General features: G+C 31.1%; 1 protein-coding gene and 1 long non-coding RNA gene across 2 annotated transcripts; one reads left to right on the forward strand and one right to left on the reverse strand.

Moving 5' to 3' along the window:
* Window positions 1-3,882: 3,882 nt before the first annotated feature.
* Window positions 3,883-5,987, reverse strand: LOC103486136 (aspartic proteinase nepenthesin-1). Its single transcript, XM_008443998.3, has 3 exons — window positions 5,182-5,987; window positions 4,458-4,976; window positions 3,883-4,317 (listed from the first exon to the last, which is right to left on the reverse strand). The coding sequence occupies exons 1-3, from the start codon at window positions 5,821-5,823 to the stop codon at window positions 4,093-4,095; spliced, it is 1,386 nt and encodes a 461-aa protein (XP_008442220.1). The 5' UTR covers window positions 5,824-5,987; the 3' UTR covers window positions 3,883-4,092.
* Window positions 5,988-8,515: 2,528 nt separating this feature from the next.
* On the forward strand, window positions 8,516-11,984 carry LOC103486135 (uncharacterized). Its single transcript, XR_001762205.2, has 4 exons — window positions 8,516-8,787; window positions 9,929-10,607; window positions 10,687-10,758; window positions 11,587-11,984. It is a non-coding gene; the product is annotated as an uncharacterized LOC103486135 (long non-coding RNA).
* The last annotated feature ends 14,386 nt before the right edge of the window (window positions 11,985-26,370 follow it).

Genomic DNA, 26,370 nt, shown 5'->3' on the forward strand with positions numbered 1-26,370 from the left:
CTCACCAAATTAGTATCTTGTTCAATGAAAAACATTGTTTAGTGGTGAAGTTTTTGTTGACAAAAGTCCCTTTCCTACATGGTTAGGACGCTTTGGCCTCCCATTTGTTTGTGCAGTCTAGACCTTGGAAGGTATGCAAAGATTTTTTTTCTAGATAATTCGATCTAGAAAGCGAAAATTAGAACTTTCAGTTGATACCACACACGTTATATGAGCTAAGATATGATCACTTTGACGATGTAAAAGCTTTTTAAAGTTATAAATTGATTTTCAACATAATTTAAACGTATCACATATATGTCCTAATTAAACCACATTTAGGTTGACTAGAGAAAAAAATGTGTTTCAAGGAAGTCGCTATTATTTAAAAAAATTTTGATAAAAATGATTTGAAATACACCATAGAGATGATTTATTTAAAAGCTATTTTACGTGATTGTCAAACACGTTTAATTTTTTAAATTGTGAACTAATAATGAATTTTTCTCAAATTGTAAAAGAGAGAAAAAAAAAAAAAGAAGGTATTTTAACCCTTTTTTCCTCAACTACAAAAAGAGAGATAGGTAAAGGAAGTTGAGCAACCGCATGTACACTAATTAAATAATCTCCACAGCTTCCTCGTCTACTTCATGACTCAATCATCTTCATGCATCTTCACAAAAACTTTTGCATTTAACTCCAGAATCTTTTATATATTTATTCAAATTAAATTTCTCTTTAATTTTAAATAAAACCCTTAGCGATTACTTTTGTTTTATTTTATTTTTCTTTAATATGCTATACCCCAATTGGGTCGAGCACAAAATTACGTACATTGTTTCTTCATGAAGGTTATGGAGAGAAGAAAAAAACTAAATTAGAAATGATCAAATTTTCATCTTGGTCAACGTTATTCTACAAAATTAAAGAACATCAAAAAGTATGCTAAATTGCTTGTTGTCTATATCAAAATAAAAATTTAAAATTATGATCATGTCGACAATTAAAAATTACTAAACTTGTCAGTTTTGAATTATAATTATTTATTTTTTTCTGCATGCTTTTGGCAGCCACCTCTATGTGGTGATCATTCGTAAGCCAAATAATTGGGACTGGTTTTGAGTAGAATGATTTATCAAAATATAGCATTTTTATTAGAAAAATAAGGCTATTTTAAAACTTATTAGAAATCTAGGGCTATTTGAGGAGAGAGAAAGAGTAGAAGAGTGTGTTTAAGACTCCTGAAATGGAGGGAAGGAGTAAGACTGAGTGTTGGCCCTATCAGAGAAGCGGTTGAGATTTTTTCTCTCTTTTTTCTTTTTATTTATTTCATTTTTTTATTTTCCACTTTTTATCTTATTTTTTAATTTAATTTAATTTTTATTTAAGATACAAATATTTTATTATAAATTTAAATAAAAAATAAAAAAAATTAATCATTAGATACACAAGATTTAAATAAAAAATGAAAAGATAAAATCACGAGTAAAACTATGATTCATAGCAATATTTCGATATTAAAAGAAATTAACACATCAAATATATTCATAATATACTTGAAGTTTTAATTTCTATAGATATATATATATTGAAACTAATATGAAACTAAATGAACGTGAAAGGTACGGTTTTTTTATTAGTTTTTTATACCTAAGAGGATTAGTGTACAATTTTAGGGTTTTTTTATGTAATTTTTTTATATTTGATTTGATAAATATCAGTTTTTTAAATTAAAAAGATTGGTTTTTCTATTTGATTTTTTTGAAGGTGAACAGTCAAATGATATAACATATGGTAGGATGTTTAGTATAAAGAATCATGCATCATATAAAGTAGTAGTATAATATTCTATAAAGGAGTATTTGTTTTAATGTAATTATGTTATATTTCATATTATTTTAGAGCCATACGAAGCTACCATAGATAGTTTGTCCAAACATATGAAAAATGTAAGAACAATCAAGACATATGATAGACTAAGAGTCTTTCATATGTTTACACATTGTAATGATATAAAAAAATTTAATTTACAACCTTCAACTATTTTTCAATTATAAACAATTACTAAAAATACAATTGTAGATTTTTATAAGAAATGATATTAATATACTATATAGTATTTACTTTTATCCATCTTGTCTATCCACACAAAACTCTCAATTAACATTTTAATTAAAAAATTAGATTGGCGAAACAAATATCTATATATTTAGTAATACTCTACTCCACGTAATATGAAGTCCAAGATATTTTGCAGCTCTATTTAGATAATATACCTTATTGGAAGATTAACTACTTGGGTTTAGTTGTGATTTCTAAAATTTTTATTTTTATTTTTATTATTTTTTTAATTTTTCAAACAACATTTTTATTTACATAATTGATACATGATCAGAACATATTTATATTTACAAATACAGTTTACGCAATTCATAACATAAGACTAAGACAAAACAAATTGTTGTTATGTCCAGTGTTGAAAAAGTTATAACTTTTCTCTATCAAAAGCATTATTTCAATAAATAGTTTTAAAAGAACGTTAATTTGACAAATAATATTTTAAAATGCTATATTAATATAATTTTTCCTTTTAGAAGAAGAGCATCTAAAACACCCCATGAAATAAATGAAGGTACATTTTTCTTCTAAATAATGCAAAGTATTAAATTTTAGATTTATCCTTTATATTGTTTTCCGTTAAAAAGAAAATGAAATAAACATTAAATTAAAAAGAAAAAAAAATTAGTTAATGTGAAAATAAATATTAATTATTTTAGGAGGTAATAGAAATTTTTAATGATAATAAATTGTTATTAAATAAAAAAGAATTATTGTTTTGGTCGAATATTTTAGGCTCTACCAAAGAGAGAGAAAATCAAATTAAGAAAAACGGAGAGAGAAAATCAAAACAGTTTTAGAGCTATCCTATTTTAGTAAATAGTTTGAAAATCTACGGTATCCTCGATTTTTTTTTTTTTTTTTTTTTGAGTAACTATTCTATTTTTTGTTATTAGTTCTTTTTTTAAAAAAATTAAGTTTATATTCTTCCAACTTATTAAAATTGTCTGCCTTTTTAAGCAAAAAATTGGAGCCAAATTTTAAAAAGAATTAAGTATTTTTTTAGTTTCCAAAATTTTAACTTGATGTATTTTAAATTACAAAAAAAAAAAATCCAGTGTTTATAGACTTATATTAAGTTTCAAAAATTAAATTGTTACTAAATATCACCTTATCTTTTAGTATTTAATTTTAGAAAATAAAGCTTAGAAAACAATAAGTTCATCAATAATTATTTACACACACACACACATATATATATATATATATATTCTAGCATTGTTCTAAAAAAAACATGATATGGTTTAATTAATTTGTAAACCAAATAATTAAATAAATATAAATAATCACAAGTTTGTTTTTCTTTTCTTCCTTTTTTTTTTTTTTTTTGAAATTTTAACTTAAGAATAATGCAAGTATTTCTTTAAGGAAAGGTAAAAACTGTATTGTGAAAATTAGGAGGAAAGATGCATAAATTTTGAAAATCGAAAATTCAAAATGAAATCCTTATCAAATGGGTTCTTTTGTTATATTGAGTTTTCTGCATTTTCACTTGTGGGTTTCTTTGTTATCTCATATCTACTTTTTAGGAAAAATTAATTCAAAATTTGAATACATATCAAGGAATTTCAAAATGAAAAATTGGGCTAATTTCTTCTAATATTTCTTTAATTTAAAAAATAAAACTTCATTTTTAATTTTTAATTAGACTGATAATTAAAAACTTAAAAAACAGAAAAGAAAAAAGAAAAAAGGAAGCATATATAGAGTTTCAAAAACTTAAGAATAAAACCAAATTAATTATCAAATTAGTCCTAAAGTCTTTCAATATGAATTTCAAAACTAAAAAACAATTCCAATAACTCATTAATAATCATATAAATTGAATTGCATGAATTAATATCATAAAGATGAACGATCTATGGATTCATGAAAAATAATATTGATTTTTTTTCTGCTTAATCAACAACTTTTTATATATCATTTCACTCCAAACATTTATATTCTTCCTTCATTTCACTCTATTGTAATCAAACAATTCCTTTCAAGTTCTTTTTATATACTATCACATTGAGTTGGCAAAAAAGATAGGGTTTCTTCTTGAAGATCGTGAACAACCATGAAATTTTGTTGCTGTAGATTTCCAAAGATGGACATTCCTCTAGAACTCCCAATGGCCAAGCATAGCAATCCCGTCTTTGAATCCCCAATCATGTAATTCTCCCCAGGCAGCTCCAAATCCGCGCCCTTGAAATGAAACGTCAACTTCGGAACCTCCACCTTTGTTAAAAAGACGTAAACAAAACGATCAATGACATGATCAAGGTGTGTTTTGGAAACATATATATTAAACATGGGAACAGTGATTTTACTCGTATTAATATATTGTTGTGTATTGTAACATATCAAAGTGGACGTACCTGAGTTGTCCCTGCTGGTAGGTTAAAGCAGAGGTCAAGACCACCAGTACCAGAATCGTCAACGGGAAGATTCATTTGAGCAATGAACTCATTTTTGAGTGAAGAGAAAGCTGTGCTCTCAATGTAAGTGATTGTTGTGCCTGAGTCTATGATTACTCCTCCACTCCCATCATCATGGAGCTCAAAAGTGGACTTTGGTATTGATAACTGAGTTCCACCAACTGAGATTCCTTGGAGAGAAAGATAGTAAAAAGATGGTTGAGAAGGGTTTTTGATCAATGGGGTTGCTTTCATTTCATCCTTGGATGTTTTAGGTGTTATGTTTGCTAGAGACCCTAACAAAAGTGAGCTTGGTTTTGAATCATCAATGGCTGTTAAACAGTAAGCAAACTTTTGTTCTTTTAGTTGAGAAACCAATGATAAGGGTCCTCGTCCAAGCCCCACTAGCCCTGCGCCTTGGCTGAACCCATCTCCATTGTTATCGTTTCCGCATCCAAACCCGAGTCCAGGGATCGAGATCTGGATTGAGAAAATATATTAAAAGAATTTAATATATTAGAATTTAAATCTTGTTTGATAATCATCTACATTTAGTCTTTTTATTATTATTCACATACTTGTATTTCAAAACATGAGTGAGTAAATTAATAATATCTATTTTATTCAATAATGAAATTTCAAAATTTCTTAAGTCTATATATTTTCATGTGGAAATTAATAGTACCTGATCTTCAGTTGAATCTCCAAAGGTGAAGGTCTCAAAAGCCAAAACACCTTGGGTGGAGGAAGAATCTCCATATGTGTACAAATACTCGCACCCGTCGCTACTGCATGTTGACGTTGGGAGAGCTCCACAGAGCTCGCTCCGGCAAGAAATCTTAGAGAAAGAAGAAGATTGTTTGGGATCAAAAATAGGTGTTGCTTGATCGAAGCACTGTTGACAAGGCTTGCATTGTGTCCAAATCAGATCGCTGCCTGTATCCATGATCGCCGAGAAACTTCTAGGCGGACTTCCGATGGCCAACTTCATAAGAAACTCACCATTACCTGCAACCACTGGTGCCTTCACTTGGTCTCCAACCGAAGCATTGGCAGCGGCCAACACCATGGCATTTAGTCTATGCAGTCTATTTTTCCCTCGAGCCACCCCACGCCGCAACCGCTCGAATCTCGTCAAATTCTTCACATGGTCTACATGTTTAAGCCTCACCCTGAAGCCATGACTAGGCAACTTATTTGGTTTTTGCAGAGCTCGCGTTGATAGAGATGAACTGAAAGCCAATGTATTAATAAATAATGTTGTAATGAATACAATAAGCAAAAGAAGCTGCAGATATCCAAATGAACGTAACGAGACAGCCGCCATAGTATAGCATATGCGAAGAAAAGAATATAGAAATTAAAAAGAGGGAGCCAAATAATAAGAGTTAAGTTCTTGAACCCTTCTTCAAAACAAGAGAATATTAATATAATGAAATTAAAGAAAGTAGAGAGAGAAATTTGGAAAGGATAGGCAAACCAACTTTGGAATTGAGGGGAATGTAGAGTAACAACACAGCTAACTTGGGAAGAAGTTCTTTTAATTATTAGTTGAGGGTTGGTGAGAAAAGGAATACAAGCTAGAAAGGGAAGGGAAGAGAGAAGAAGGGATTATTATTTATTATTATTATTATTAATCTAATTTGAATTAATGAACATTAAAACAAACTTAATTTGGTGTCAAAAGATGATAAATAATCATTTATGAAGCCTCTCACACACTTTGATTTCTACTGAAAATTATCCTTTTCTTTAGGACGTATAATTCAACACAAACTTCTCGTGCAATTTTAGTATTATATTATTATTTTTAATCCACTTGTAAGTCAATGATTATTGTTCATTGGTTTTATATCTTTTATCTTTTTAACATATCTAAATTCGTTCTAAATCAACTCCATAATATGAATTTTCATGGATGAAAAGCTATGTTTAGTAGTTAAAATTTAGACAATGAAATCAAATTTGACAAGAAGATCAAAATAGATAGATTCTAGAAATAAATGGACGAGTGTATAAGATCATTGGAATAGATCAGTGTGCAATTATTATTTCCATTATGTTTTGTTTGCTGTCTTCCAAAAAAACAATATAGAACGTGTGTACATATTATTGTGTGCCCATATATATATATATATATATCCAAACACTAATTAAAGTAACATATATATACATACATACATGCATATATAAAATTAAGTTTGTTCTTATGTTTTAGTATAGCAATTGAAATTCAATTGAAGTAATTTAATTAGTTTAATTCTAAAATCTATAATATAATCCTCAAAAGTTTAAGGAAAACTTTCCTAAATATAACACACTATTGAAATATTTACGGTCCCCGTAACAAAGGCCATAAAGTTAGTCATTTTTTAAATATTCCAGATTTGTCCTTCTATCTTTTTGTCGTTCTTGTGATTTTTTAATCGTCTTCCTTTGTACTCTTCTTTTTTAGCTGCGATTTCTTCCTTTTTTTTGTTTTTAGATTTGGGTAACTAAATTTATTTCTTTCTATCGTCTTTCTTTCTTTTTTAGATACGTGTGTGTCTTTCTTCTTTTTCCTTTTTTTTTTCATTCACTGCATGCATTGTTCTCGTCTTTCTTCTTTTATTAGATAACCAAATTTGATGGTGTAGAAAGAATCTTGAACAAATTCGTTAGGCATTTAAATTAGGGTAACCAAAACTAAAAGATTGTATATAAAGAATATTTAAAGAAATCGTTTAAACCAAATTTTGAAAAAAAAAAATCGTTTAGAATTGGAGCCTCAAATCTAAACGATCGTATACCAAATTTTGAAAAAAAAAATCGTTTAGATTTGGAACCTCAAATCTAAACGATTGTGTAGCCAAATCTAAACGATTCCATACCAAATTTTGAAAAAAAAATCCTTTAGATTTGGAACTCCAAATCTAAACGATCTCGTAGCTAATACCAAATTTTGAAAAAAAATGGTTTAGATTTTGAGGTAGCCAAATCTAAACGATCAGCCAAATCTAAACGACTGTGTAACATAACTAATTAAACATAACAAATTAGTCAAATCTAAACGATCGTGTACCAAATCGATTGTTGACGGGGCATTTTTGGTATTTTACACGTTGTGACTCTCGGCTTTTTCCATTTCCGAAATTGTTTTATACAGTGTAAATACTTTGCTGTTTTTTTATATTTTTTAATTTTAGATTGTTAATTTCATTATTGTTTGTTAAAAACTTCTAACCACTTTTTTCTAGTGGCATTTTCAAAAATTCCATATTAAAATTTTATCGATATCTATCATTAATAAAATTTGAAATTTTGTTATATTTTGCAAATATTTTCAACAATTTTTTTATTTACAATAATTTTCTTTTCTAATGCATTAATATCAAAAGCAATACGTATGAAACGTATAAAATATAGGTTACAATTTTTCATATAACTGTTATTCAATTTCATGTTGTAACATTTATTCTATTGAATTCCGTAATATAATATATACTATAATAGTCCTATAAATAGAGGTGTGTGGTGCCTTTGTAAAACTCACTACAATTAAGTTTTAATTGTTATTCTTTCCTTTCTCCCTTCTTCTTTATTATTCGCTTTTTTATTTTATAACATGTTATCAGCGCAAATCTAGATCATTTTGAAGATTTTATAAAATTTGGTTTTGATTTATGTTAAAGATCCACTAAAATTTTCTCCATAGTTTTTGATGTATTTAAAATTTCATTGAAGTATAGTGAATATTTTAATTTTGGTGACTTTATCATAAATATTTATCATTGATCTTCTCGTCACCATCATTCATCTTTCTTAAATTTAAACATAAAGTTCAAAGAATGTGAGTAGTCTACTTAATCATATATATAACTTATGTGTTTGCAAATGGTTGTTTAAATTTATTTAATACACTGCTGTAAAATTGGGGTTTTTTTTGTTTTAAATACTTGATAGATTAAAAGTGTCAAGATTATTTTTAATTACTTGACATTTAAAAAATGTCAACTAATATACATTTTCGAATATTTCGATTAAAATTTTCCTTTTTTAATTTTACTTTCCCAAATTTTCTCTTTTCCCCTGAATTTTGTAAAAAATTCCTATCTTTCCCCATGTTTCTCTTCTCGATCACAAGCCCCCATGTCTCTTCCGTCTGCTCGATCGCAAGCCCCCGTTCATCGTGAGCCGCCGCTGAAGACGTTACGTTCGTTCGCTGCTAAAGACGTTGTGTTCGTCCGCCGCTGAAGATTTGGTGTGTTCGTCCGCCGTCGTTCAGAACAGGTTCGTCCGCCACCGTTCACAGGTTCGTATCGTACATTTTTATGGCCTTTTAGTTTCAATTTTTGGGTACTTCAGAATCAAAAATGTGTTTGTTATATTTTAGGAGCCATTGAAATGTTTTAAAATCTCTTGTTCTTATAAGAACTCTTCAGGTTTGGTGTTTGCGATCTATTGCAATTATATTAAATTTTCTCTACTTGAAGGTAATGAAATGAGATGACCTGTTAATTCGATGGTATTTTATGAAATTATGTTTGTATTTAGTAAGAGTCATTTATAGCTTAGCTCCTAGAATTTTGATTATCATTTACTTGTGAAAATTTCTTTAATTCCATTTTATCTACGTCATTGGAACCCTAATGATTCATGAAGTTCCTCATCTTTACCCATTCTAAAATTAATGTTTCTTCAATTGTTTGAATTTGCTTAGTAGACTTAAACATCTTAGCACCACTTGTTAAATGTGTTTTAAAACGATAATTTCATTTCAATCTATTACCTTTTCTCCCAGTTGCTTCCACCGTGAAGAAACATCTAGTTGCTTTAAGATCTTTTTAGATGGAGGAGTCTATAATTCGTGGATTAAGGAATTTTTTGAAAATATAGATCAGGAGTTTGAGTCTGATGCTTGAGGCAAGGGCCACTATGCTATTGATTGGTTCCTGCCCAGAATGAGAGTTTCGTGAAATTTCCCTAATGATCAGCTTGAGTTTGATCCATTCTCCTCATTTCTTCCTACATAGATACGATATTTGCAAAACTAATAATTTATAAAGAAAAGAAAAAAGATAAAAAATAGAAAACAGGGTAATCGTCTTTTATGAACACAAGATGTTAGGCCGACTCATATGTGCTATCTTGTTGGGGATTTTGGGTGAGAGAACTACCTTAATCTTCAAAGGACATAAGAGTTTCTTTTGGCAGTTCTGTAGTCCCTTGCTAGATTCTCTATTTCGCTTTGGGCCTTTGTTTCTAAGCTCTTTTGTTACTATTAGCTTGGTCTTATTTCTCTTGATTGAAACTCCTTGTAGGTTGGTTTTTTTTTTTATGACATTTTTATTTTTTGTATGTTTGTGTACTCTTTCATTTTTTCCACGAAAGTTTAGTTTCTTTTCAGGGAATAAAACATTTTTGATAAGATTTTCAATTTTTGTGTTTCTCAGTATTGGAATCTGGAAACCATTGTGCTTCTGTTGATGAGTCTTTGGCTATACAGGCAAGGGTTTCTCAATCCCACTTTTTCATTATCATTTTATTAGGCTTTCCATCGCTTTCCTACCTTCTGTGATTGTGGAGCCTCTTACATTTCCTTTTCCCTGCTTTTTACTAAAAGGGGGACAAAGTTGTCCTATTAGTTGTTAAAGAAGAGGAGAGAGTCGCAACCACTATCTCTATTATGAGAATATATTCCAGAATCCAAGGATAAACCTTGGAGCCCACGTAGCGGTGAGGGACGAGATAGCTTTATCACCAAGGCCTTCTTCCATTTCTGGAGTTTCTTTCTTTATGAGCATGAGATGCACTTTTTTTTTTTGGACTTATATGCTTAAGACCACTGCTCTCTGGATCACCACGGATAAAAAAGAAGAAGAATTAGGCCTTCACCTCGAGCATCCTTGCTTTCCTTTTCCTCCTTCTTTGAATCGCAAGTGGGAAGGTAGGTGGAAGGGAGTCGGAAGTTTTCTTCTCAACCCCACGAGGTGCCCCAAACTCAGGCCTTTTGATCTCGATGAAATTGAGGACTAGCATATTTTTCATCTCTTTGCTCACCGGTCATAAAATTGCAGAGGAATTCCCGGGAGATTGAGTCATATTTAAATGAGCGCTCTATATATCTTGTTGGTGAGTTTCTTTCTTGGAGTTCTTCATTACTCTTGAGCTTATGCAGTTAGATATTTAAAATCTTATATATGAAATGCAGGAATGATGGCTTCGGAAAAACAATTGTGGGAAAAGTCTTGTCAAATGCACTTGGTTACTCCTTTTCTAATAGGTTTGTTTCATAGCGGTTAATGCATTTACTAAACTTTAGATAAAATTCTTGTACTCTTAGTTACATCTTGATTTCATAGCAAGAGAAATATTTACTTTCTTTAAGTTTTATAATTAAATTTAACTTCAAAGGTCCATTGAAAAGCAAAAGCTGAGTAAAACACAACTGACGTACATTATCATTGAAGTTGCAATAGGAGCAAAAAAATAACTAGATCCGGTTCCTAATTTTATTCCCATCTATAAATGAGAGAAAATAACCGTTGACCTAGGTTTTTATGCTAATGCTATGATTTCTGGTATCTGTATTTAATTTTACTAGTCTATGCATCAGCACTACCTATTATTGTTTGTTTGTTTCTTGTTATCATCTATTTCACATTCAGACTTTATTCAAAAAATAGGCGGTTAACCATGGTACGCAATGATTTGTTCGAGAGTGAAGGAGATTGCCATGATTTTGGCTGTGGCAGATAACTTTAGACGAAATGTCAAACAGATAGCTTCAGACGAAATGTCTTGTTTGATATGTGTAACTTGTGTATGTGTTTACTCTTCTTTAATCTAGAACATTAGTAAACATTAGGGGCTCATTTTTCATTATCTGTTTCTCACATTTAGGCTGTGATATTTTTGTATTTTCCATGATTTTGGTTGTGATGTTTCTGCATTTTACATTGTGCAAAACTTAAGTCGAAAACATTGCACAATAGTTCTTTCTATAAGTCTTATAAAGTTTAGCAATGTTGTGTTTAAATGGTTACTTGAATTATTTTATACATTTCAAGTAATCAAAGTATTAACTTCAATATTTTGGGTTTCATATCAGATTGATATAAGGAGCTCATACTAATTCGAGTTGGATGAAGCGCGGATGGAGCGTGCTGATTTTTTGGGTAGCCACATGTAATTATGGTCATAGTTAAGTTCTTTTGGGTTAGATAGACAAGTTTTGTTGATACTGATATTTTGTTGACACTGGATATAGGTGAACTAGTTTTGTTCATATTTTGTTGATACTAGATATAGGTGAGAAAGACAAGTTTTGATATGGTACACTTTTAGGCTACACATATATTGTGTTTATATTGACATAGATGGAAAGCTTAGGCTCTTGTTAGAAGTTTGGGCTGCACATATATATATCTTGTAATTAAGTATGTAATGACCAACTTATATATGTATGGTTCATTGATATATATATATATACAATTTCTTCGATGGAAAGTTTGAGTTTTCAATTGTTCAATTAATGTGTATTTTAATGTTGTTGGACTTCAAAACAGGTGCCTGGTAAATTATATGGATATTTTAAAATATATAATTTTTCATTTGAAAAAAAGAATTGACATGCAAAGTGTGTCAAGAGTACACAAATACTTGACATGTAAAAACTGTTGGGTAAGTCTAGGTTGTCGAGTTATTCTTACACCCTTAGTCAATTCTAAACAATTTATTTTTTCAATTCTACTGTTTAATTTGGTTACATGATCATTTAGATTTAATCATTACTCAAATCTATATGATTTTTGTTAAAAAAAAATTTGGTACATGATAGTTTAGATTTAACTAAACGAATTTTTTTAAGATTCTCTTTTAGATTTGTTTACATGATCGTTTATTCTTACTAAGATTATTTGGTACTGGTTAAACGATTTTTTAATTCTTTTAGTACACGATCGTTTGGATTTGACTATCCCAATCTAAACGATTTTTTTAAGATTCTTTATAGACGGTCGTTTAGATTTGACTATTTTTTCTAGACAACATTTTTTTTAAGTCTACACACAACCAAATAACAGTTTGGAAAAAAAAAGAAAGACGATGAAAAGAAATCGCAGGGAAAAAGAGAAGAAAAACGGAAGGGCAAACCTAAAATATTTAAAAAATGTCTAACTACATGGGCTTTGTTACACGGGCCATAAATATTTTAGTGGTTTATTATATTTATAAAAAAATTTCATTATCTTTTCCTTTTCCATAATAATTATATGTATATAAATATACATATAATTTTCAAATCTTTAGAAAAAAATTTCACTACTCTAATTTAATTAAATAAACACCCAAAACTATATAATTAATTCCAACTTTTAAAGAAAAACTAATTAATCTACAAAATAGCGTCCAATAAATTAAACCTAATTAAACAAAACTAAAATAATTAACTTAAAAAATTATTTTAATTTTCGGGGTATTACAATAAGAAAATTAAATTGCATCAATTTATACATAAATTGACTATATCATTGAACTTTCCTAGGATGGTTCATTCACTTGGCTATGTGAAAAAGAAAATCATCTGGTATCATAAAGATTATGAAGAACTTGAGGTCTAGAAGAACCATAATTTTGAGAAATAATTGCACTGCACTTATATCTTTACTAGTTTGTATACTGCTTGTTGTAGTATCTTTAGTAATTTTGTTACATAAAAAGTAATATTTCTCCAAAGATATTGGAGTAGAATTAAACTATGTTATGTTTAATTTGAGAATTAGCTCACGTGATTTTATTTTATTCTAATAGATCTAATCGTGATCTAGTTGGTTATGAAGATGCATATTTTTTATCTAACCTATGTGAGCTAGATCGTACACAAGGTACTTAGTATATATATAGAAGATTATTTATATGAACTTTGTTTTTGTATTGATTCAATATGGTGAATACAATTTCTAATACATGATCCTTTGATGTCATCTATCGTAAAATAAACTTTAATTTTTAAACTTGTTGATCTTCTTGGATAATTGACATTTGAGCTTGATGATCTTCCTAGATGATCAGCCTTTGGGCTTGATGATCTTCTTGGATCGGCCGTTGACTTGTTGATTTCTTGGAGAATCAACCTTTGAACTTAATTATGATCTTTCCAAGATGATCAGTCTTTCGGCTTGATGATCTTCATGGATGATCGACTTTTATACTTCTTGATCTTTCCTGGATGATCGGTCTTTAGGTTAGATTAATAGTTTAGATCGGTTTCTAATTTGCTGATCTACTTTGACCCAACTTTAGGAGAGTTATATTCTTTATATCTTCGAAGCTTTGATCATATGAACTTTTGGATCTTAAGAGTTTTAGAGCTTCAGTCCTTAGAATTTGATAGCTTTAAAGTTTCAATCTTTAGTACTCGAGTGTTTCAATCTTTTGGAAATCACGGAAAGTTTAATCTTTCAAATCTTCAAATTTTTAGAAAGAAATAACCTTAAGATCGGAAGAACTTTAACGTCTTAAGAGCCTTAGAGAGATGGAATCTTCAAATTTTCAGAGCTTCAACACTTCGTCATCTTCTTCCCCCAAAATGAAAGGGTGAAACTTCTATTTATAAAGGATTTTCATGGACTTTAGGTGAGCTTAGGCCCAATTGTTTGATAGGCTTGAACTTGGGCTTGGGCCCAATGTCTTCTTTCATCCAAATTTCTTCCTAGGCGACTCAAATTGGGATAGACTTATGCCATTTTAATCAATTACTTGATCCAATCCATTTATAATTTTCATGATGATGGGTCCAGTTTTCATTGTAATGGCGTGGGCAGAATTTAACTATTTGAAATTTCTCATTCAACACTATCATTCAGCCACAAGATTCAGTGGATACTACAATAAAGTAGATTAAAAAAATATGGGTAATTACAAAAAATAAACCAATGTTGTGGGGGTTATAGGTTTTTCGGGATTTCACTTTAAAAAGTTAAGTTTTAGGACAAAATGGGGTATGAAAAGTCCAAATTTCCCTTACATAGAATATTTTTCTTCTTCCCCTTTTCCCTTCAAAAACATAAAAAATTGTTTTCCCACCTTTTCTCTCAAACTCTTTTGCCATTTCATAGAAGTTTTAGTGACTCAAGCCTTGGTATTTAATGTTCTCTTGGTGAAATAGATTCTCGATATTCCCTTGCGTCTCTTGCGACCTAGCAACATCATCCTTACATGTCTTAAAGGCTTAATAGAGTGAAAATTCTCCCCACAAACCAATACGAGTCTTTGCAGCATGCTTTGTCCTCGCTCACATGTATCCTAGGAAAATTTCCAGGAGGTCACCCAACTTAGAATTGCTCCAAGCTAAGCACACTTAATTTTAGAGTTCCTATAATCGAGCCACCAAAAAGCAAGGTGCACCTTCATGGTATAGGTAGTAACTTTTAATTATTTTAAGTCTTTCTTAACCTTACTTTCATATCCTCATTTTATGTCCTCAAAATCCCTTACATTCAGATGTGATATCGGTTCATTCATGTCTCCTTCCTAAACTTAGGCGTTACATGCCCACCAACTTCCGCTTGGTTCATCCCTAAACCATCTTACAAAAGAGGTTCCGCTCTGATACCATTAGAAACCTGAGCTGCGTCCTAGTCGTGTCAGCAAGCTGTTCCTGTCGTCCAAGCTGCACGCATGAGCTGCCATACATTCCAAATCGAGTTGATTTCTTTTAGCCAAGCCCCCAACCCAGTTTTAGTCCTTTTCCATCTATTTTTGGTAAGTTTAGATTAAGTTTTAGGTATGCCTAACAAATATTAAGTTTGGACTTTAAATAATTTAATTTTCGATTAAATTGGATTATTTTTCATGAAGATTTGGCTAGTTTAAATTGGAAGTTTTGAGCTTTGAGTTTTCCCCAATTAAGGTTGAATTGGAATTCAACCTCAACTTTGGGTAAGAGTAATTAAATGGTTTTTTTTTTTTTATCATTAAGCAACTTTTAAGCTATTGAACTTAGTTATTTTTCCTGTTATTTTTAGGATTTATTCTTAGGATGATTAATTGTTGTTGTTTGGATTATTTTTGCTTAAGCTAATCTCCAGGTAAGAGATTCTCTTACTAGACCCTCATACTAAAATTAAGAATTTGCATATGATTTTCCTATTATGCATTGATGTAGCTAAAATGCATAATGTATTGATGATTGATAGTTATGACTGAGTTATGTTGATGATGATGACTGATTATGTTAATGTTGATGCATGAAATATTAATCTCATGATTAAGAACGTTATGATTAATATTCATGCCATGTTTATGTGCTACATGCTATAGATAGGGTATTCTGTTAACTTTATCCATTAGAGTTGTATCCATAAGGGTGTCCCTCCGAATCACCACCTTTTTATGACTGTGTGGTCCGACAGGATTACCAATCGCATAAAGTGTCATATATATGGATGGTCCGACAAGATCACTTACAACCCGATTGTCTTAAGTGTTCCTTCGAGTTCACTGAAGACCAATTTGTCCTAGGTGTTCTTTTGAGTTTACCAAAAACTAGTCTTGTCCTAGGTGTTCCTTTGGATTCACCAAAGACCAGAGATATTTCTACAGGATCATTAGATTGCGTGTGTTCAGGAATGCGCCAGTTTAAGGGTACTTCTTTACAAGACTATAATAAAAAGTTTACAAACATCTAGCGAGACTAGTAGTAGGTCCCTTACTGAGTATATGTTTATACTCACTCTTTCTATATTTAATTTTTCAGGCAAAGGTAGGGGTAGAGGTAGAGGAAAGCTGGCAAATGACAAGAAGTGACTGCGACTTACCATAGGAAAACGTTTTGCTTCCATCTTTATGATATCGTTTTGATTTTAGCACTTTTTATATTCTTTGACTATTTTTCTTTAAAAGTAGATATGGCCCGAGTTAGGAGTTTATTTTAGATTTATTTTTACATACATTTATTTATATATTTATAATTTTAATGATCATTTGAGGTTTTCAGTTAAGATTAGTGTTGTTATCTCATTTTATTAAGAAAGTTTTTATTTTCTTTTAGTAGTAATGACCTCAACTTAGTATAAAGAGTTGGGTCATTACAGTTTAAACAATAAATATATAGTGCAGAATCAAGTTTATATAATTATTCTAAGTGATTGATTTAGAATGTTGTTTAATACACATTTAACAAGTTTTTGTTATTTTTTTCATCTCGCATACATCTTGCAACTTCCAAACTTGAAATGTTTGATCTCAAATCACTTATATACTTGTTTTATGTGATTTAGGGTACTTCAACACCTATATATTTTAGGAAGTTTTTAGTTACGATTTTTAAAATTAGGGTTAATTTTGAGGGTTGCAAGATAGATGTAAGATACTTACGAGATAAAAAACATATGTAAAATCACCCTAAGCTTCTTAAAACAAGTATGTAATTGATTTGGAGTTGGGTAGATCAAGTTTTGAACCTACAAGATATTTGGCGAGATGTTTGTAAGATTTAAAATTAGCTAAAGAAACTACTCGAACATGTTGTAAAATCATCGTAAGTCACCTAAAACAGGTATATAATTGATTTGGAGTTGGGTATTTCAAATTTGAACATTGTGAGATGTTTGCAAGATTTAAAAAAATAGCTACAAAATTCCATCAAACATGTTGTAAAATAACCATAAATAACATAAAACAAGTTTAGAATTGATTTTGAGTTGGGTATTTCAAATTTGGACTTCGCGAGATATTGCGATATGTTTGTGAGATGTCTATGAGATATAAAAACATATGTTTACAATAGTTATGACTGAGTTGCAAGATGTTTACGAGATATTTGCGATATGTTTGTGAGATGTCTATGAGAATAAAAACTTCCTAAAACATGGTTAGAATCACCCTAAATCACATAAAATAAGAATATGATTTATTTGGAATTTGTCCTTTGAAGTTTGGAAGTTGTGAGATGTGTGCAAGATATTTGTGATCGATATATAAAAGCAATAGGTAAAAACTTCCTAAAATTTGTGTAGAAGCATCCTGAATCACATAAAACAAGTATATGATTGATCTTTAGATTAGACATTTGAATTTTGGAAGTTGCAAGATGTTTACGAGATATTTGCGAGATGTCTGCGAGATGAAAGAAATAACAAAAACTTGCTAAATATGTATTAAACAATCCTAGATTGCTTAGAACAATTATAAACTTGATTTTGGGTTTATACATTTAAGGCTTAAATGATTTATCAAAAGAACATTAAAAACTAAGAGGATTATCTATGAAAAGAAAAAAAAACATAAAAACTTTCCAAAATAGCAAGAGAGCTTGTCCAAGAGTGACTAAGAATTCTAAGAAATGACAAGAGAGCTTGAGAAAAAAGAAATTAGACAAAAGTTAGAGAAAGATGAGAGAAAATGTGTGAAAAGAAGGTTTTTTTTTTTTTTGTCTTTTGGAGAGAAGGAAAAAGGAAAAAAAAATCATGTAAGGGCATTTTGGACTTTTCATACCCTATTTTGTTGAATATTTATGTCATCATTTGATGCTTTGTCCTCTTGTAAGAACGCTATTGGTTTGTCTTGTATATCATCAATATTTTAACATGATTTAAAGTAATTGTTTTGATATATGCTTCATAAGCTATCATTAATTCTATGAATTAAATTTCTTTGAAAATCTCTTGTGAATAGATAACATTCATAGATTAGCATTCAATCTTATTTTAAGAGACGATTGTTCATAACACCTTAAGCGCGATAGAAACTGAACAACCGTTTGAAAGAAACAATGTTAAATTTATTATGATCAAATTAATTGTTTTCATTGTTTACTTATTATCATGTAATTCGCTCTACAAAAAATGGAATTATTTTTCTTAGTTCATATTTCTTTTAATATTTTTATTTAAAAAATGATCATTTTGGTCTCTGCAATTTCAATAGGGCCACTTGCACTTATGAAAAAAATATAAGAGATAACCGTCGAAATAGTGAAATATTAGATGGTAAAAAGGAAAATAGCAAATCGCAAAAACAATTTAATTTATAGCAAAACCACCTGCTACATAATTTTTTTTTGTATTTTTTTGCCCAAGTATACCTCTTTATAAAGGAAAAGATTTGTATTTTTTTTTGAAATATTGGATGCATATCTTCACAAAAAAATAGTTAAAACCCAATATAAGAAAAGGCAACTACCCTCTGTTCGAGCATTAGTCTTCTGAGTTTTGATGAAAACGACTTTCTCAAAAGCTTCCTTTGTACTATTTGTAGGTCAGTCATCAGAATAAGCTATATCGAAATACTAAATTAAGTAGCCTACTGAAAAAGTTTCACATATATTTTCTAATAGAGTAGATGCTACAAAAATCAACGGAATACTACCTCATCATTTTCAATTCTCAATCAAAAACTCCAATTCGTCATTGTTTTTTTATGAATTGCATTAATTCCCAAAGGCATGCTTTATTTGGTTCTTTCCATCAGCAAACATTTGGTCATTAACTTTCATGTTAGAGGTATTAACTTATCAAGCATAAAAGCATATTTCTTTCAAAATAAAATTCAATGTCATAACAAAGTTTCATAAAATCAAACGCACCATCGAAGGGAGCAGTCACTTCAATACCATATGAAAAAAGAAAAAAGACATTTGAGTAAGAAGTAAAGAAGAAGCTACATTATTCATATACAATTCTACTAGATTTTCTTGTGAGGGTAGACACATCATATATAATATCGGAACGCTCAAAGAACACAATTGTACAAAAAGGAAAAAGTACAGAATCTATAGAACAGATCCTTTCAAGTAAGCAGTCAAGGAAAAGGCAATATTTCTCGAGACAAGTTTGAGGAAAACATATCATGCTCAAGTTGTCAACAAATAGACAATATTCTCTAAACAATTTTAGATCCTCATTGAATCTCAAAGCCCTACCTTTCAAAAAGTAAAGATTAGAACCATATACATGTATACAAATTTATGAGCAAACAATAGTATAGATACGAATGAATACTATACAAAGAGTGAATGAGATTATAAATGAAAAGGAAAAAATGAAAGTACAAACTATAAGGGAACAAATGCGAATTAGAGAGATCTAAATACAATGAAATTACCTTAATTTGGTCTGCCATGTTGGTTAGTTATTAGCAAATTCAAATGCACATCAGAAAAATATAAGGAAGGGAGAAATCTTAAACCTCATTTGTAAATGTGAATTTCGTGTTCTTTACTTTTGAGATCTAAAATGAAATGTATTTGAATTTATAATATGAACCAAGGGAAAATATTGATGAATTTAAACTAAAATATTACAAAACCTTGTTGCGGTTGAGCATGACACCCTTATCCATTGCCTTCATTGTAAAGTATTGATTAGTCCCACACAGTTCTACCAAATGCACACTGCAGCCAATAATGTAAAGATTTGTGCTTAATGTTGATACAAAGATTTGTTCAATAAATTAACATTGATTCATTATGAACAGAACCAGAAAAAATTGGGGAAAAACAAACTTCCAGTATCACCAGACCCCAAAGGCTTCACTGGCTTGAAATGTTCCAATCCTATCTTTTTTCCGTTGTCCAAAATCTGTACCACAGAAGAAAATAGCATCAATTTTTACTAAACTGACAATGGCATAAATTCAAGAAAAGATTACACAACTAGCCGACTATAATGTAAAAATTTAAAGTATCTAGAACTTGGAAGACATATGAGTTTAGTTCACTACAAGAAAATGGAGCATTCCCGACGTCAAAAAAGACGTCAGCATAAAGAACGTCGAAAAAAAGGGTATTCCCGACGCTGTCGAGACTGCGTCGAGAGAGTCATCGGGAAAAACCTTTTTCTCGACGCATCAAACAGGCGTCGGCCACGCGGCGTTGGAAAAAAGCCAAATTAATTTTAAAAAAACACATTATTCCCGACGTCGTGCACAGTGCATCGGGAACAGCTTTGGGAATAGGGGTTCTCCCGATGCACTGTGTGGCATCGGAAAAACCGTTTAACGAGCGTCAGAAATTTCTTTTTTCCCGACGCCTTTTGGGGGATTTCCCGACGCTGCGACACTGCATCGAGAAATCCTCTTTTTAATCGTTTCAGTTCTGTATTTTACAAAACTGAAATCGAGAGGAAAAAAGAGAGGAAGAGAGGGAAAAAGAGAGGAAGAGATCGTCGAAGCCGAGAGGAGATCGAATCGTTCCGCTGCTGTCTGCCACTTTAGGTAAGTGGAAAATTAAAATTTGTTTAGTTTAAGGTTATGTTTTAAGGTTTTTTTAGGAAAATTGTTTTAGGATTTTCTTTTAGAATAGATTTTTGTTTGTTAAATGTATTTTTGTATAGAATGTGTGTAATTTGTGGTTGCATTTAAATTTGAAGGGTTTAGGGTTTATGATTTATAGTTAATTTCAAAATTGAATTGGGAGGGTTAATATAATTAAATTGAAATTTGAATGGTTTAGGATTTAGGGTTATTTATAGTTAAATCGAAAATTGAATTAAGGAGGGAGTTTATAGTTAAATTGAAAATTGAATTTGGGGGGTGGGGGTATAGTTAAATTGAAAATTGAATTAGGGGGAGGGGGGTTTATAGTTGAATTGAAAATTGAAATTTGAGGGGGAGGGGGATTTATAGTTAAATTGAAAATTGAATTGGGGGAAGGGGGGTTTAAGTTAAATTGAAAATTGAATCTTTTTTTTTCTTTGTGGGGAGTTATGGTTGAATTCAAATTTGAATGAGGGGGTTATGGTTACATTCAAATTTGAAGGGGGTTTATGTTTTGAATTGAAAATGTAATATGTGTGTTAAGATATTTGTTTTGGCTATCCTGCAGCTATGGTAGCCTGTTTGTGTTGAATATTTTTATTGTTGATTTGAGATGACTATTCTGCAGTTATGGTAGCTTTTTTGTTTTGAATTTGTTTATGTTTGGGATGGCTATCCTGCAGATATGGTAACTTTTTTGTTTTGAATTTGCTAGTTTCAAGGGGTGGTAGCTTAAAGTATTGTTAATAACTAGGTTGTGTTGGCTATCCTACAGTTATGGTAGCCTCTGTAGTTTGGAGGGGTTTGTACGATGCGAAGATTTTGAAGTATTTTGTTGTTAATAATTAGGTTGTGTTGGCTATCCTGCAGTTATGGTAGCCTCTATAGTTTGAAGTTAGTTATTGAAAAATAGTGAAAATTCAGGGGAGTAAGTTATGGATGTGAGAGAGTGAGAGAGATATGTTTCTAATCAAACCTATTTATGTTTTAGGGACTTAAATAATGGATAATGGTTGGATGAAACTTAGAAATAAGTTCTCCCTTGAGTATAGACATGGAGTGACCCAATTTTTAGAATTTGCCAAGTTTCACGTTGATGTCTACAGACGATTAAGGTGTCCATGCAAGAGATGTTTGAATTTAAATTGGAACTCATTAGAGGGTGTTAAATTGGAGCTGGGACATTCGTGTCGCAGGCCGCCGAGGATGCGCTTGTAAGTTATGTCCTTATTAATTATCCACTTTCATTATATATTTTTATGCGTTACCTAACATAGTTTTTAAATTTGTTGCAGAATCAAATGCTGGAACTCCAATCCCAGTCTACCCCAGAGGGTAGTTAGCCACTCTCTGAGGATGAGATATGCGATCAGGTGTTGGGTAGACGACCATGCTACTCAAAAGGCCCTGGTTGGGGACCCAAGCCGAAGGCCCGTAGAACGGCGAGTGCAAGCAGTTCGTCGACATCTTGTTCGCAGTCTACAGAAAAAGAGATTGAATTACAAGCTAAACTTCATGAAGCTTTGGAACAGATTGAAGTACAAGATAGAAATCACCAAGCATTAGCTTCACAAGTGGAAAACATGAAAAAGATGATAAAAGAATTAACTCGTGCACAACAGGGACCACCACATGATCCCTAGCTTTGCGGTACGTATATGTCTCTATTATTCTTAAATTTTTGCAATATATGATTATGTACTAAACTTAGTTATTTTTATATCATTTTTAGGACCGAATGTGTAGAATGACACGCATACGCACCTCGTTGGGAGACTTTTTTTATGTTTATGTTTTTTCTATTTTGATAACTATATTTTTTGTAGTGAACTTATTCGTATTATTAATTTTAATTCTATTTTTTTAATTTGTGTTTGTATATTTCTTAGTTTATTTTAATTTATATTCAATTTGTTTTAATTTAATCCAAAACATCGGGGAAAATATTTGAGCAATCCGAACATCGTTGTGAATTTTTGAGCAAAATATTTTAAGGAAAAAAATAGAAATAAAATATTAAAAAATATATATAAAAAGGAATTCCCGACGTAATGAAACGTCGGGAAAAAACGTCGGAAAAGAGGAATTCCTGACGCCGCAAGGTGCGTCGGCATAAGGTGCATCGGGAAAGAGGTATTCCCGAAGCCACCTTTACCGACGCCTTTCTCCCGACGTTCTTCCCGACGTTGTGTTGTACGTCGGGATATCCTTTTCCGATGTACCTTTTATTTTCGCTGACGTTTTTTGGCGTTGGGAGTACCCCCGTCTCTTGTAGTGGTTGCAAGAGGGATTGAATTACTCTTTGAAAGTATTTATGTTTTCGAGGTAATATCATTTAGGGAAAAGAACAAAGCAAAATGAATACTACCTTCTGGATAGCTTTCCAAGGACTATCCTTTATGTGAGGTTTTGGTTGAACCTTTTTATCCTTTGTATGATCATCTATGCAAGTGTTTTAAAATGTAAAAACAATTACTTTCTACATAGCAATTGAGAAATGAAAAACAAACCTTTTCAACATTTTCTTCATTAGTTTAAGTCCTATTTCAATGTCCATGATCTACTCAACTTCCAAAATCTTCATTGAGTATATTTCTAAAGGAAGAAGCATACAATAATACGAGGGGAAAAAAGATCATACGGAGTGATAGTCATCATTTGCATCAGAGGAAAAGAAATATATTGAAAGAATATTCCACCTCAGCTTCTGTATATGTGCTTCTAAGTCTTATACGTAATAACCGCCGAACATGAACATCCAGACATCCAAAAGCAAACAAAAGTAAATAGTAATACTATACATGTTCTTGAACATATTTGACCTTAACAAGATCAGAATCCCTAAATTTCAGTTTTAAAAGCCATCTCTAGAAATAACGAACTAACAATCAACCAAATACAGATAATTCATAGTAGAAAACTACATAAAATAAAGCAAAACTAGACTCTGTCGACTCTAAGTCTATCGCATAAGAAAAATCACCTGTGTTAAATAACTAATAGAGCATTAAACTGAAAAATAAACCTAAAATGTAATTAAATTACCACAACTTCAACTCTTGAACTCTATTGCTACTTGTTTCTTTGCTTCAATCAAAACAACCTCAGTAGAAATTATTAAGATAATAAATAAACAAAAAAATGGCACAAATAGCTCAAAAAATGATCATTCTCCACATGTAAATGTCGATTAAAAAAGTTACAAGGACTGGTTTACTAATTGAAGCAAAACCTATGCTAATATCACCAAGGTCTCCAAGAAGTGGGACTGATTGCAACCCACTAGCAACATCTGAACCAACTAATTTTTAATAAATATGTCTTACAATGCTCTAGCCATGAAAATAGGTGAATATTCTTCAAACCATTCTGCCTACATCTAGCCCAAAGGTGTTTGTCTGCAACAAGCTTCAAAAGATTATTGGCGATAGACTTCTGATCATGTGGGTCGACAAAAAGACCGTTGTCAAGCGCTTGCACAAACATTTTATGTAGTTTAAAATATGTCAAGCATCTTAAAAGCATGGGCACCAACAGTTCTAAGTAAAATTTATAGCTAATAGTAGGCATACCCTATGTATATCAACAAGACCTCCATTTTTTGTAGCAACAATAGGTAATCGATGAGCAAAGAAACAAGTAGCAATAGGAGTTCAAGAAATATTTCTTTGATCTTATCACCGAAACCTGCAGCAGCACATCGTAAAATGAAATGTGTAAAACAATCTTACAATCATCTCCCAACAACAAAGGAGCAGATTTATATGGCCTTGCACAAATTGTAATGAACATTGCAGTAGATAATATTAACAACATATATGAAAGCATAAACCAATTACAAAATGGCACATCAGTAGACAGTTTCTTGGATTCGTGTTTGACAGATGGTTTTGAGAGCTATCAGGACGGTATTGATCAAATTAAAAAGAAAAAAGAATGAAAAGAGTGGGGTTAGGTAGGGAGACCGAAATACCTCCAAAAAAGAAAATAGAAGTTTCTCATGGCATTATTGTTGAATGCTTCCAGCATTCATTGATGGGTAATTAGTAAAGTAAAAGACATTGATAATCGTAGCAAATGCAAACCCCACTTATAATTGGTGCATTTAATTAATTCAAGAGTTGAAAAGAAGCGTAGGGTTTAGGATTGAAGAAAAAACCTAGTCTGAAGGACTATTCGACGACGACTGGCCATGAGTTAGGCACGAGGGATGATGGTGGTGGTGACGGCAGCGGCTGTTCAAAAAATGGAGGGAACAAAGTGAGATGACATTGAAAAGAGAATAAAGAAATTGAAAGAGAGGAAGAAATCGTGTCGCATGAGAAAAGGAAAAGTAAGAGAGAAATATTTAATTTCTTATAAAATAAAAAAACAAAAAAAATTATCATAGCTTTAATGTCGCTTTTCAAAAGGTGGATGTTTAATGTCGATTTTAAACCGACATTAGACATCCGCTTTTTGAAATCGACATTAAAGCTTCGTTTTCATTTTTTCCAACCGACATTAAAGGCCAAATTTCTTCTAATGTGAGGATATTGCAACTACGGGACTTTAGTGGAATGACCCATTAGTTAACGAATGTTGATTAGCCCGATATAAAAGGATTTAATCAGTTAATCTCGAATAGTTGGAGTCCAATAGGGGTGTAAATGGGTTGGGTTAGGGGACATTCTCAATCCAACCCATATTTTCGGGTTGGTTGGGTTGGAAACCCGAATAACCCGAATTAATTTCCCAACCCAACCCATACGGGTTGGTTGGGTTGAGATGTAGGGTTGTATTGTTTTCTTTTTCATTCCTAATGTTTGTAAAGTTTGAAATTGTTGTACTTGTTCAACATTCATAAATTCAAAGTTTCAAACATCCATAAAAGTTCAACATTCCAAACATTATCCATAAATATTCATAAAATACAACTTCAATAATGAAGTAATAAAGAACTTCTTAAACATAAGAGAAGACAAATATAAACAACTTATAAAATCCATTCAAGCATCCCAGGTATTCAAATTTGTCCTGAAAATTCACAAAACATACCAAGTAAGTAGTTTGAATATATAAAATAAATGAATTGACGAAATGTTATCATGATCGTTTACCCTACAACCTTCTACAGGATCATTTAGCTTTCTATACGATCGTTCAACCTCTAACACGATCATTTAGCTTTCTATACTATCGTTTACCCTCTTACGCGGTCGTTTAGTTTTCTATACGATTGTTTACCCTCTTACGCGATCGTTTAGCTTGCAATCATTTACCCTCTTACACGATTGTTTAGGTTTCTACCTTCAAACGATTGTTTACTTCTTACACGATCGGCTAACTTTCCATAACTTTCTACACAATCGTTTAGCTTTCTATAGATCGTTTACTCTCTTATGCGATTGTTTAGCTTTCTACCTTCAAACGGTCGTTTTCTTCTTATATGATCGGCTAACTTTCCATACGATTTTTAAACTTCTTACATGATCATTTAACAAAGTACTCCTTCAAAACTTAATGGAAATAGAATGATACTCCTTCAAAACTTAATGAAAATAGAATGATATTCCCACCCTCTTTACCAATAAACCAAACCAACCCTTAGTATTCAACTTACCATGAAAATTGTCAAACTCATAGATCATGTTTATGA

This window comes from Cucumis melo, chromosome 8 (genome assembly GCF_025177605.1).
Source record: "Cucumis melo cultivar AY chromosome 8, USDA_Cmelo_AY_1.0, whole genome shotgun sequence".
Classification (NCBI taxonomy): Eukaryota; Viridiplantae; Streptophyta; class Magnoliopsida; order Cucurbitales; family Cucurbitaceae; genus Cucumis; species Cucumis melo.

Coding starts and splice junctions, on each gene's coding strand:
- LOC103486136 (XM_008443998.3), bottom strand. CDS start 5,823: ATGGCGGCTGTCTCGTTACGTTCATTTGGATATCTGCAGCTTCTTTTG. Junction 4,977..5,181: donor GAGATTCAACTGAAGATCAG/GTACTATTAATT, acceptor TTCTCAATCCAG/ATCTCGATCCCTGGACTCGG. Junction 4,318..4,457: donor TACCAGCAGGGACAACTCAG/GTACGTCCACTT, acceptor TTTTTAACAAAG/GTGGAGGTTCCGAAGTTGAC.